The 13,577-nt window shown below is 42.2% G+C and overlaps 1 protein-coding gene across 4 annotated transcripts in view; it reads right to left on the reverse strand.

Annotated features, from left to right (window-relative positions):
- Positions 1 to 1,441: 1,441 nt before the first annotated feature.
- SGO1 (shugoshin 1) overlaps positions 1,442 to 13,577 on the reverse strand; it is a 283,917-nt gene continuing 271,781 nt past the window's right edge. For all 4 annotated transcript variants that reach the window (XM_085630467.1, XM_085630468.1, XM_085630465.1 and 1 more), the window contains exon 10: positions 1,442 to 2,604. In XM_085630467.1, coding sequence (XP_085486593.1) covers positions 2,466 to 2,604 — 139 coding nt within the window. In that variant the 3' untranslated portion in view covers positions 1,442 to 2,465. The remainder of the gene's footprint in view (positions 2,605 to 13,577) is intronic.

Below are 13,577 nucleotides of genomic sequence, written 5' to 3' on the forward strand. Positions count from 1 at the left end.
CTTATCTGTCAGCCTTGCACTTCGATCCGTCAATACAAATTGCTTCCTAGGGTGATGTTCAAATGTGCTGTGGGACATGTTAGCTGATATTTTGTCAGCGGTCCCAATGACCTTTTACAAAGCATTCAGGGTGGCCAAGATGCAGCAAAATATGTAATAAGGTCGGGTCTGGACACAGCCAACTGTCCAGGTACTAGTTTCTGCCTTATGATGGCCCAGGTACAGGTGCCTAAGATTTCATGAGGACAAATCTCTCTCAAACTCCCTTTCAAATGGATAACATATTACCAACAGTTCACCTCCACACCAGAAGAGACAGGCCCTCATAACCACACACTGGCTGTTTTGTTTCCACATAGAGCTCCCTTCTCTTTTCAGGTTTGTCGTCCACATTAATAGAATCCTCTATCAATATGAGAGATATTGCATGAGACTCGACTATTTATGAAATGAAAATAGGTACTTGTAAAGCGCACAGCTACTCCACAGAGTGTCCCGGTGCGGACAATGGACCCACCGGAAGAAAGAAACAATGCTTGCAAACAGGCCACGGCCACCCGAAGCATTACAGCTGGAAAAGCCAGGATTTAAGCTGGCTTCTTAAAGTCAGCAGGTCCTGCACCTGCCTAAGATGAAGAGGCAGTCCGTTCCATGAGCAGCACTTGAATTCCATGGGTACTCGGTGTTCATAATATACAAGTATTCTTCATCTAGATACTGTGAAACCTTTTAGATATATTTGACAAGCAACAACTTACTCAAATTATTGCAGCAAAGAAGGAAACATCATAACCAAGATTGTGGGAGACCGAGAGAGAACACTGGCAGAGGTAAACAGGGCCACGACGAATGGAACATGGAAAGGATTAGATTCCCCGAGAAAGGCAAGGAATGCATGTAGTCTGTAGTTAAAGAAAGATCAGGCCACTTCATCAATATCCCAGCTCTAAGCCCAGCTGGAGTACAACTGTATGAGGACCACCCCTTAAACAGACTAAATCACAGTCGAGTCTTAGGAAAGGGGGTGACCAGCCCACACATTACATGTTTCAGCAAGACTCTAAACAATGGCCTACAACCACACAGCAGAGAGCCAGAAGACCTGCAGCCCTGCTGCCATATTGCAAAACTTATCCCCAAGTTCCCTATCTCGTTCGAAATCCATCGAGAGGTAAATTTCTACAGTCATCGTAGATCACACTCAATCATTAGATCAGTGCATATACATGGACATCTCCCCAAAGGTAGAAGCCTACAATGTGAGGGGGTGGGTGGCTTTGGGTGTGGGGGGAGGGGCTTTGGGGAGCAGGGGGATGAAGATCAGTTGGTGGCCAGCTCTACATTAAAGCTAAAGATGCCAAGTAATTATTGGTCTGCGCCATACAAAAAAAATGCATAACCCTTTTTCCACAGAGCATTTAGAAAAGAAGTACCTCAGCAGTCATAGCAGAATTTCTTTTTTATTAAAAAGGCCTGAGCAATGCCAAATACAATAAAAACCATTTACATTTCAATAATTTGTGATCAGAGGTTAAAGAAAAGATAATGTTCACATTTAAACATCATAAAAGAAATAACCAACGCAGTTCTTATCCTTAATCAAATGTACATTTTTTAAATAGATGAATCAAAATACGATGGACTGACATGTAAAATATACAACAAGAATTTGCTCGAACACATTCATTTTATCTAAATTGCAATCAAACAAACATGCAACAAACAGCCTAGTTCTGCTTACAGCAAGGGTTTAATTTTTGTACAGGAATAAAACATAGGTTTGCCATAAAAAAGAAATTGTGCATGAGAAACAAAATATAAGACACAGAAAACGAACTGTTCATGACCATTAGACAAAATATCCATTAACATTATAGTAAACCACTATCCGACAAAAGGTGGTAGATGACAACACAAATGAAGCAGCGTTCATTTTTACGATCCTTTCATCTATCTTAGTGTGCCTCCCAATCAGCAGATGAACAGGTGATGGCGATAGAGGCAAAGGCTGAAGTGACAATTCTGTATTGTAAATAGAATTAAATAATGTTGTCTTGCTAATTTAATAAGCTCTCAAGGTTCTATTTTATGGGTTCGAGCTCTATAAAACTATCAATTGAAGATCACCGATTGATTATCTTTAAAATGTGCAGCTCTATATTGAATAGCCGCACTTACCACATCTGAACAAAATGTGGGATTTGACAAGTTTGCACAAAACGGTCCTGAGTTTCTCGCAATAAGAGTTTACAAATGCAGCTAACCCGAATTCCTGTATATGCATCTTACAGGGTTGTGAAGAATTTGTACCAGGCCTGAAACAGTTGTTTGAATTCAAGGAAATGCCCATCTTACAAAGAGTGATATTTAGAAAATATTTATTCCAGCCGTTCTCCCCAGAGCCAACCCGCCTCCTTGGGTGATTTGCACCCTGCGTCCATTGGGAAGTCATGGTAAAATGCATCCTAACGACACCCAACAAAGGCCTCGTTGTATCTGGTCAGCGATTTCCTCATGAAAGACTTGCGCTTCGAATCTTTATGTTTGAAAATGGGAGAACTCAAAAATTCAGTGTCCGTGAAACGATCTCCTCTTCGTAGTTTCCTATTCAAAACAAAAACATAGGACATTATCATGGTCACCCTGTCAAATAGTTAGGCCATAGAAAAAAAGCTGATAGTTTCAAGAACACCTTCCACAGGAGGGCACATTCTACAACATATTTGAGACGATTCGAGATCATTCGAGATCATTATGGCTACTCCGCCTCAAGCGTCCGCTACTATGTGTGAAGCACTTGCGTACCACAGAGTTCTACCATGCAAGGGATTACTCACCCTTCAAACATTAACCCCTTCGGTGCTCATGACGGAATGGTTCCGTCATGACCCACGGTTGAGCTGTGCTCATGACGGAACCATTCCGTCATGACCACGCCCGCGCAAGATTCCGTCAGCACAGCGGCGGAATCTGCGCAGCATCGAAGGGGTTAATACAATGGGAACTGCCAAGTTGAGTAACAATTATTAAGTCAAGAGCATTCAGATAATGTGCAGTTTATCACCTAAGAATGATAATCACTCATTCTTTATACTTCTGAGCCAGTTACTCCGAAATGTTAAAGCTTTCCTAAAAATCAACAATTCCTTAAAAAAAAAAAAAAAAAAAAAAACACAGGACAGTTGACGTAATGCCACTGGAAAACCTGAATCTTAATACATTTGTGTTCCTTTTCTAAACAACAGAGGTAGATGTTCAGGCTGTCTTTTTATGCTCCGTGGTGTATTGTTTAACATTAGGAGAACTATCATGTGGCAAGGTAAGACACAAGCCTTGGGTTCAATAAAATTGAAGGCGGTAGGATAAAAACAAGGATCAGGCGAAGATGATAAACAAATGTACTAGCACTCCTAGAAACTGAAGAGAGCGAGCTGGTCATTGTAAATACTCTTGCACACCAGTACCTTCGATGCCTTTCTTTAGCCGTGTTGAAATCTGTACAGGTAGGATGCAGAAGGGGAACAAATTATTATTAAGCAAACAACTGAAGTATGAATTGTTGTTGCATCTGTTGCCGCATTTCAGTTAGGTCCCGACGGCATCCACAACATATTTGCCATCTTCCTCATCTCCACCTCTATAGTCTCAACTCATGCCATCACGTATAAATGAATTGATATGAAGTGGATGATCGGAAGGAGGACCATTAAAGGGTAGGACCACTCAACCTCAAAGTATTCCTTCATTTAATACTCTAGTCCAGATTTATGGGGAAATTTCATAGTATCCAAACTCCTAGTATGGAAGCAGCGAGAATGAAGCAGTCTACTATCGCAGAATCTGCAAACACAAATCCTGAGGGATAGGATAGCTTTGCAGATTTCTTACAAGGACACTTTCCGGAAGGCAGTCTGGATCCTGAACCTGTTATAGTATTGCGGTGTAACCGGGTGGCGTTGTGTGGATCTACTGGCACAGATAAAGAAACTACATAAAGAACAACCATGTATTTGTACAGGTGCAATATTCTTCACAGGAGACATTAAGTTGTCCCTTGACTTCACTCATTCACCAAGAATGAAACCCATGATGTGGCCATTTTCCGGTAAGCTCATAGCCACACTCCACTCTGAATGAAAGCACTCTGGAAATATTTGACCTAAAATATGGGTGCAATGATAGGGGCACTTCAAGGATCCTACCTGAGTAACTTCTTCCTTAGAAATGTGAGGAGGAGCCTAGAAAGAAACAAATTCACCAGCGCCATGAAAAACACTATCATCACCTTTGTCAGAAACAATGTTTTCTGAAAAAAGATGAAAGCAGCAGAAGCCGAAAAGCCTGGCATCTAACTTAATGAGGGGCTACGTTTGCTAGGAAGACCATTTTCCAATTGAAAAATGTGAACCAGCAGGACTACAGGGGTTAAAAGGAAGGAACCAACAAAAACGGAGGGACCAAGTTAAGGTACCAAGATGGTACCTGTAAGGAAGTTGGAAAAAATTGTTTTAGTAATTCTTTCAGAAATCTCGAAACCAGTAGCAATTTTAAAAACCACTCTGGATTTGATGAATGAATACATCCAGAAATGACTGTGGGCTAAATTTCCATTGATTCAGATCTTGATCTGATAGGTAGATTGCAATTTGAAGTATCTGCACTGTTTCAACATGAAGAGGGTCCACACACTTACTGCAGCATCAATCATTGAAAAAAATGACAATTTGCTCAAATAAATCACCCTGAGGGACGTTCATTTGATATGCCAGTAGGAACTTCACATGCAAGGGCAACTCAAACTGACAATTCTAACTTCTCAAATTGCCACTCTAAAAGTTCTACCTTTTGATCTGTGACAAGTTGTCCACCATAGTAAGCAGCAATCTAGTACCACGACTCAGTTGAAGAAAATCTGGTTAGCAAGGATGCCTGGCCTTGTTGAGTTAAAACATATTGACCCAAGGCCCGTAAATCTTTTGAATTACTTTCTGTGGCAGAGTGACTTGAGGAAAGGTAAATGGAGGGATTTCAAAAAGTACAATGCAGTGACAAAGTATTACCAAACTATCCATCACAGGAAATTCTAGTAAACGGAAGAGAGTGGTGTATTTCCCATTTGCCCAGGTAGTAAATAGATAGATTTCTGCAAATCCCCAGACCTGCAATACCTACTGTAACATTTCCTAGAGAAGTTCCTACTTTTAGTTCGCAGAGGACAACATCTGTCATTCTCCTTCCCCACCAGAAGCGCTGTCAAGACATCTTTCCAGGTCTATGGCTGAGTCCTATTGTACTTTGTGTCGTCACAAAGCAGACTTTATTCTATTCCTCGTTATTTGTTCAAACGTGGTCATGGTGCAGACTCTCTAGACATGGATATTTGTTAACTCACAAGTTCAGCAGGAAAACCCTCAGAGCCAACCTGACCACTCTTAATTCTAAGAAGTTTATGTGACAAGTTATTTTCCGAGGACTACAGCAATGGCTGAGATAGGATCAGGGGGGATTTGTTTGATCAATTTCAGTTGCAGTCAGGGTAGTGTGAAAGGATTCCCTGCTAGCAGGTTGACAGGATACACCCACCACTGTCGAAACACTGAATTGATAAGAATTTTTTGCACCGTAATCCAGCTGTTTTTGCCTTTGATGCTGTGCTATCTGTACGTGAAAATAAACATCCTGAAGGTCTAGTGAGGTAAGGAGTCATTGCAGCACCTCTTGCAAGAACACGGTTTTGGATTAATCCCTCGTGAGGGTCTTATTCAGAAAGCGTAAGTCTAGGATAATGCAAAGCCCCTACACGCTATCTTTTTTGGCAAAAGGGAGTACCTGGAATAACAATTTCTATCTCTGTGTAGACACTAGTTCTCTCAATCCTTTGGCTATAAAGGGCATATCTCGCATCAACAGGTTTGCTTGAGAGACACTTGGAGGCTGATTCTGGAGAGGGAATAGTCTAACTTATTTAGAAGAACCTGAGGGTCTAAAGTTTATCATGCAGAATTCTTTTTTTTTTTCCTAGTTATATTCACACTCGATGTCTGAGCTTGTACACATTCATTCTACAAGCCACACTACCAGTCATTCATGCAAACCCTCATCACATACTACAAAACAAATTATGAACATCACAATAATTTAGAAAGACAACTCGAAAATAAGCAAAAGACCTAAGGTGTATGAATTTTACAATGATTATTCAAAAATCCAAATATTTCAAGCATATAAAAAACACTCAATAGGTCTGCAATCCGACAGCTCTTCGAACACCCCAATTTAATTGTTGGTGTTCTCCTCCGGACCGACAAGGCTTGGCTTTTTTTTTTTTAATCTAAAAGATCAGCCGATCTATTTATCTGCAAGGTACTTAGCACGTTGCTTGTGGAAGTTCAACGTACTTTCACTTACGAGGCCAAAGACAATAATTATATGGAGCCGACTTGCTCACACAGAGAACCAATCAATGACGAGTTTCTTAAAACAATTCTTTTGAATCCTTCTAGAGGACTCTTTTTATGCTCCATTTAATAAAACATCACCTCATGATTGAACGCCCACTCTGATGTTAGCAAGAGGGCGAGCTCTTCGCAAGTTCGTGATTTCAAAGTCCGACGGGACGCCACGGGTATTCACTTTAAGTTCAATCATGAGGTGAGGTTTTATTAAAGGGAGCATAAAAAGAGTCCTCTAGAAGAATTCAAAAGAAATGTTCTAAGAAACTCGTCATTGGTTGGTTCTCTGTGTGAGCAAGTCGGCTCCATATAATTATTGTCTTTGGCCTCGTAAGTGAAAGTGCGTTGAACTTCCACAAGCAACGTGCCAAGTACCTTGCAGATAAATAGATCGGCTGATCTATTAAATTTTAAAAAAGCCAAGCCTTGTCGGTCCTGAGGCGAACACCAACAATTAAATTGGGGTGTTCGAAGACCTGTCGGATTGCAGACCTATTGAGTGTTTTTTATATGCTTGAAATATTTGGATTTTTGAATAATCATTGTAAAATTCATACACCTTAGGTCTTTTGCTTATTTTAGAGTTGTGTTTTTCTAAATTATTGTGATGTTCATAATTTGTTTTGTAGTATGTGATGAGGGTTTGCATGAATGACTGGTAGTGTGGCTGGTAGAATGAATGTGTACAAGCTCAGACATTGAGTGTGAATATAACTAGGAAATATGTTTTATGTATGATTGTTAGTATGAGAGAGTTGTTCATTAGTGAAATATGGCAGCCATTTGACATGTAAAGGATTATAATGATTTTTGAATAGTTCATGAATTGATTGTGGTGTTTAAATAAACATTGAGATACTCAATTGAAAAAGAAGAAAACTCTTTGGTCACTTTGTTTTGTGTCTTTGTGACGTGTTTCAAAGTAAGGCAAACAAGAGATCAGCATTGGCATTTTGTTGTTTATTGTTCAATTGGGGCTCTGCCTTGCTGATTAGGAGTCCATACCCTGCATGTTTCAACTTATTCCTTGTCATGGCGTATACATTGCAAACAAAACAATTACATTCTATAGTTAGATAACCAGTACTAAAAATCCAAATATATGTATCACAGTATAATCATATAGACATGACCTACAGGAGAGATTACAGAAAACAAGAAAAGCATGACCCAGAGTAGGAAAAGGGGTCCTATGTTGAGCCTTGTTTTTACTTCAACCAACGAGTAATTGGGGCCCAGATTTTCCTACCCATTTCCCTTTTTCTGCGGCCTCTCAGCTTGTAAACCGCAGATTCCATATTATACTCCGCTAATAGCCAATTATGGGCGTGGGAGAGTCAGGGCTAATCCATTGAGATGTTATACATAATCGCAAAATGGCCATTGCAAAAAATAGAAATCCCATCAGAGCTACTCTGGGCATTAGCCGCTGAACACCCTTCTACCCCCAAAATAATTAAATCTGGTGTTAGGGTTACCGGAATAACAAGGACCAAATTCAAGAAGGTGCCAATCACCTGTAAAAACATTGCTAATTTTGAACAAGTGAAAAACATATGAAGGGTATCAGCGGCCTGTGTCCCACACCTACCACAAGAGTTACCCCGTGAGCTCCCCCATTTAGAAACCTTTGCAGGAGTGTAATATAAATCGAAAGCGGACATATAGTGTTGAGATCTCAGACTCCCAGTTGTTACAATTTGATTGGCTAACTCAAGAGATCCCTCTAGATCTGCAGATTCTATCCCTAACTTCCTTGCCCACCTAGTACTCTGTTCGTTCAAATCATCGGGTAGACCTTCGATTAATTTTTGATATATAGCCCCGATCCGGGCTCTGTTCCTGATGATATCAATCAAAGCAATTTTAGTCAGATCGGCCTCCTGCCGTTCAGTGATTCTGTCCAAATAGCTCCTAATCTGCAAAAACTTAAAAAAGTCAGTCCTGAGAAGACCAAACTTCTCCTGCAAATCCGTAAAGGAAGCAATTTGATCTTCCAAACAAAGGTCTCCCAGGGTATTAATGCCAAAATTCTCCCATCTAAAAGTAATATAATCTTGAAATAATTGATGGTAACAAGGGTAAGACGAAAAAGGGGTATAAACATTAATATTAGGGATCTTAAATCTATTCCGCATCTTCCTCCAAATTGAGTAAGCCGACTGAATTTTGAAATGAGTCTTTTTATAGTAGCTTGGTTCTAATATTTTAACTAAGCATTGTCTGGCATTGTCCCCCAGGGCCATCTCATATATGGTTGGGACGACAGCAGGAGAGATTCTTGCTTTTGCACCAACCAACAATATCCCCAGATGCTGTACAAAAGCGGCCCAATGGTAAAGAAGGAGGCTTGGTACACCCCAACCCCCCCTCACTCTGGGTAGCCTCATCCATTTACCAGCTCTTCTAACTTTACGATACCACCATAAAAATCTAGAGCAGACTCTTTCTGTTTTAGAAATACAGGATGAAGAGATTTCCAGAGGTATAGCCCGGAACAAATACAAAAATGTCGGAAGAATCATCATCTTAATTACATTGCTTCGGCCATGCATAGAGAGGTGCAGATGATCCAGTTTCTCCAATATCTTATTAGACTCATTGATGACAGGTAAGATGTTTAATTCAGGTATAGAGGCAACTGAGGCCGATATCTTCACCCCCAGATATGTTGCGACAGGAACTGTTGCAATATCTGACTAAAGCCCTATATCTGTATGGACAATTTGAGTCTTGTCAATATTTAATTTGTACCCCAACACCATACCAAACTGATCAGCCAAGTCCTTAACCGCCGGGAGAGCAGTCCCGATATCGCTCGTAAATATCCCAATATCGTCGGCGTAAGCCAGTGACTTAAATTCGCTATCATTAACTTGAACTCCCTTAATATGTAGGCTGGCATTCAGTTTTATAAGAAATAAATCAATATGTAACGAAAATAGCACTGGAGAGCAAGGGCAACCCTGCCTGGTTACTCTGCTAATGCCAAAAGAGTTGGATTCTTGACCGGATATGCGAATATAAGCTTCCGGCACAACATAAAGCGCCTGTATAGCTTTAATAAATTCCCTAGATATCCCCTTCCATTGTAATACTGCCCACAAACATCTCCAGGAGACCCTGTCGAACGCTTTTTCTACATCCAACAGGATCATCCAGAGAGGTGCCCTCATAGTCTGAGCCCAATCAAAAAGAGCAATGGCTCGCCTTACATGATCTGTAGTATCCGCCCAGAAATGAACCCATGTTGGCGGATATGCACTAATGGGGTAATGACCTTAGCCAGCCGTGACGCGATTATTTTCGAGAAGATCTTACTGTCAGCATTTATGAGAGATATAGGTCTGTACGAGGACGGGCTAAGTGCCGATTTTGCTTTTTTTCTGAAAACCACTATGGTGGTCCTCCCCCCAAGAGCCTGGTACCTGGCCTTTTTGAGCAAGCTGAAATAGGGGCTCAAGCTCAATTCGAAGCATCGACCGATAAGTCCAGTAAATTTCTAAAGGTAGGCCATCAGGCCCCACAGCCTTGCCGGAAGCCAGAGATCTTATCGCATGCTCGGCCTCTTCTCAGATAATCGGGGCGGCGAGAGCCTCATTTTGTTCCGGAGTGACCTGCGGTGTTTGCCAACCCCTAAAGTATTCTTCAACCGATATTGATCCCGCTCCCCCTTCCTCTGTATATAGTTGTTAATAATAGTACTGAAAAACCTTCAGAACCCCAGTTGGAGTATCCTGTACTTGGCCCAGATCTGTTATACGATCAATCCGGTTATAAACCCCCTGTTGCTGTAGATGCTTAGCCAGCAGTCTACCCATGTTTTCTCCATATTCATATACGTCTGCCCGAAACTGTACATATTTAGCAGCGAGTTCTTCTCCAAAATGCTGATGCAGCCTGGCTTTAATTACTGTAATATATCGTAAGGACTGATCGATATTATGATCCTCCCGAATCCCCCTTATAAATTCAGTCTTCCTAAATTGTTCCACCCAATCTCTAATCTTATCCTGTGCCGCCTGCTGTCGATGTATAGAAAAACTAAGAGTCTCCCCACGGACGGCTGCTTTAAAAGCATCCCATACAATTCATCCAGAATTGGTACCATGATTGATATTAAAGAATTCCTTAATCCATTTATTCATATGCGAACAATAAGCCTGATCTAATAGTAGCTTCCTTTCAAACGTCCATGTAGTCTGAGGAGAGCAATTAACCGGAAGTTCAATTACTAATGGATTATGATCAGCGATTAGCCTAGGATACAATTCAATCGTGACATTCTCCACGATTTGACTAGAAGTAAAAAAATAATCCAGGCGTACAAATTTATTATGAGGAGCTGAAAAATAAGTATACCCTGGGTCCTCCTGTCTATGCCTGTGCCAGACGTCAGTTAATCCATATTCCCGGATAAGACCCAGTAATGCCTTAAAAGTCTTGGCCTTTCTTCCCTTAAAAGTTGCCAATTTGACACTTAAAAAATCCAGCACTGTAGGATCATCTACGTTTGACCCACACAGGGAGCAAATTGAAAACATGGAGCCCTTAATTCCAGCCTCTAGAATCACCCAACAACCTAATTTGTCCTCCTTAACACGATGAGGTATTACCAATCCATGTTTTGCTAAGATGGCCACCCCTCGAGTAGTAGTGCCTTGACGAGTGCTAGCCAGCAAATCAAGCCCCAAATCCTTCAGCCAGCTGCGAATATTCCAGGACAGATGGGTTTCTTGTAAGCATAGAACATCTATCTGCATAAACCTTATTAGCTTAGCCAACAACCCCCTTTATTTCCGATCATTCAATCCACAGATATTTAGTGAACATATCCTTATTTTGCCCATTCTAGCCATCATCCTTGTAAGATATCTCTTTACAAAATTCATAATGCAATACGATAGACCCAAATGCCGATTTCTAAATACATTCGTTTTAGCAGTCAACTCAATGCCATGACAATACAGAACAAACATCAAAGATATCCACCAATCCCACCCCCCCCACCCATACCCCCCCCTCCATCCTGGAACCCTCACTCCCTCCCCCCCCCGGTCATGGAGGCATAAGGACCATTCGGTCCCTTGTGATGAGGAGCTGATCGGCCCTCCCTCCACACTGCTAACCCCCTCTTCCAGCCTGCATTCTATCAACATATTAAATAGCAAGAGAAAGAGAAAAAAAAAAGAAAAGAAAGACCCCTGCAGGGTTGAGCCAGGCGGAGCAGCGAAAAGACAGAGAAAACCCAATTGCTTAAATCCTACATGGTCAAAAAAAGGAGACCACTCCCCCTCCTACAGCGAAAGCATAAATTCTTTTGCCTGTACTTCACATTGGGAGGCAAGATGGCGGCCGCAACTGTGGCCGAGTGAGCTGGACAAGGTACTCCTTCCCTGCTAACCCTCTCTCTCCCTCGTTGCTGGTCAGAGGAAATGCTGCGCTACCTGGAGGCATAGATTTTTTATTTTTTGTACCTGAATGATTTGGCGATCCGTTTTTTTGCTGTGGCGGCTTCCATTGCACTCGAGACTGACTCCTCGGAGAGCTTGTTTTCCGGTATTCCATCCCGCTGTGTCTTCTGTTTCTGCATTTACGATGGCACCAAAAGTACCTGTTAAGGGCAGCAAGTTGCGAGCGAGAAGCCAGCAAAGTCAGTCCTTGATGGCAATGGAGGGAAACTGGAATCCAGTGCACGTCTGGGTGCACTGGACGCATCAACGGGTTCACCGGGTGCAGCTGATCAAAGTAAAAAAAACAGTGTCCCCGCTCGAGGACGGCAGACAGTTCCAGGTGTGTTCAAGGTCCAAACTGGCAAGAACAAGCTGGCAGCTAATACAAAGGCACTTGCAGCAAGTGAGTCTCGGCCCATTTCAACAAACCGATCCTGTGTCTATGGGGGAAGCCATTCAAGGTACAGACCCAAGTACTGATCGTTCTAGCCCAGGGGAGGTGAGCTTGGTGGTCGGTGCCCAAGGGGGTGACTCAGTGATTGAGGGCAAAGACAACTGCCGGGTGGGTACCCTGAAAACTGGTAATCAAACAGTAGTAAGTTCAAATGACAGTTTGTTGCTGATCACTGAAGGTATTGCCGGCACTGTGGATGAATTACCAGAACAAGGTATTATGGGCAATGTAGTTCTCTCTACTATCGGTGGACATAAATCAACAGACAGCCCAGGCTAGGACTATCAACCAGGGGGTAGTGCGAGAGGAGGACATATCTGACAAGTTATTTTCCTTATCCGATCATACGGATTCCTCTGGGGATCATAATGGTGGCAAAGACTGGGCTGAGGATGGGAGTGACTCTAGTAGTCTGCACGGGCCAGAATCAGAGGGGAACTCGATCTATAATTCTGGGACGGTCCGCAAGTCAAAAAATCCAGTCCCTCTTGCGGAGCAGGTATCGGGCACTATTGGTGAGATGACGTGGGATTATTATTTCTCTCCTAAAATGGGTGAAGCATCAGCCCCGGCTACTGTCACCGTTGGAACTTCAGGTTTGAGCAGTGTGATTAGTAGCAGAACAGAGGAGATCACCCTTTCGGCCATATATCAGACTATTATGGCTCATCGCGAGGAGACCAGAGCGGAGAGCTCGCGCACGCAAGGTGCATACCGTAAACTTCAAAATGCTATACGAAAGGGGTCTAAGACTTGTTCCGACTTTGCAGCAAGAATAGGGGAAGCAGAGTCTAGAATTTCCCAGCTGGAAGATGAGTTGGCCATACAGAAAACCTTGGCTGAGTCTTTAAAATCCCAGAAGGACGACACCTTGTGGAAATTGACCGACCTGGAAAATTGGTCAAGAAGGAATAATTTACGAATTCTGGGCATTCCTGAGGGCAAGGAGGGGGTCGGACGTTCGGCAGATTGTCATTGAGCTTTTCAAGGAAGCATTTCCAGAAATAAAACACTGGGACTGGAAAATGGAATTACAGAGGGCGCACCGATTTTCTTTCAATCAGCGCAAAAAAAGGGGGCAAAATGATAACCGTCCACGGCAGTTCTTATCGGTCTTAATTTTCTGGCCCGTGAGGCCCTATATGATCTTGCTAGGCCTGATCGGAAAAGGGTGGGTAAAGGCAGTAATTTTTTTTGTGAGACCAGATTACTGTCATG

This window comes from Triturus cristatus, chromosome 10 (assembly GCF_964204655.1).
Source record: "Triturus cristatus chromosome 10, aTriCri1.1, whole genome shotgun sequence".
Lineage (NCBI taxonomy): Eukaryota > Metazoa > Chordata > Amphibia > Caudata > Salamandridae > Triturus > Triturus cristatus.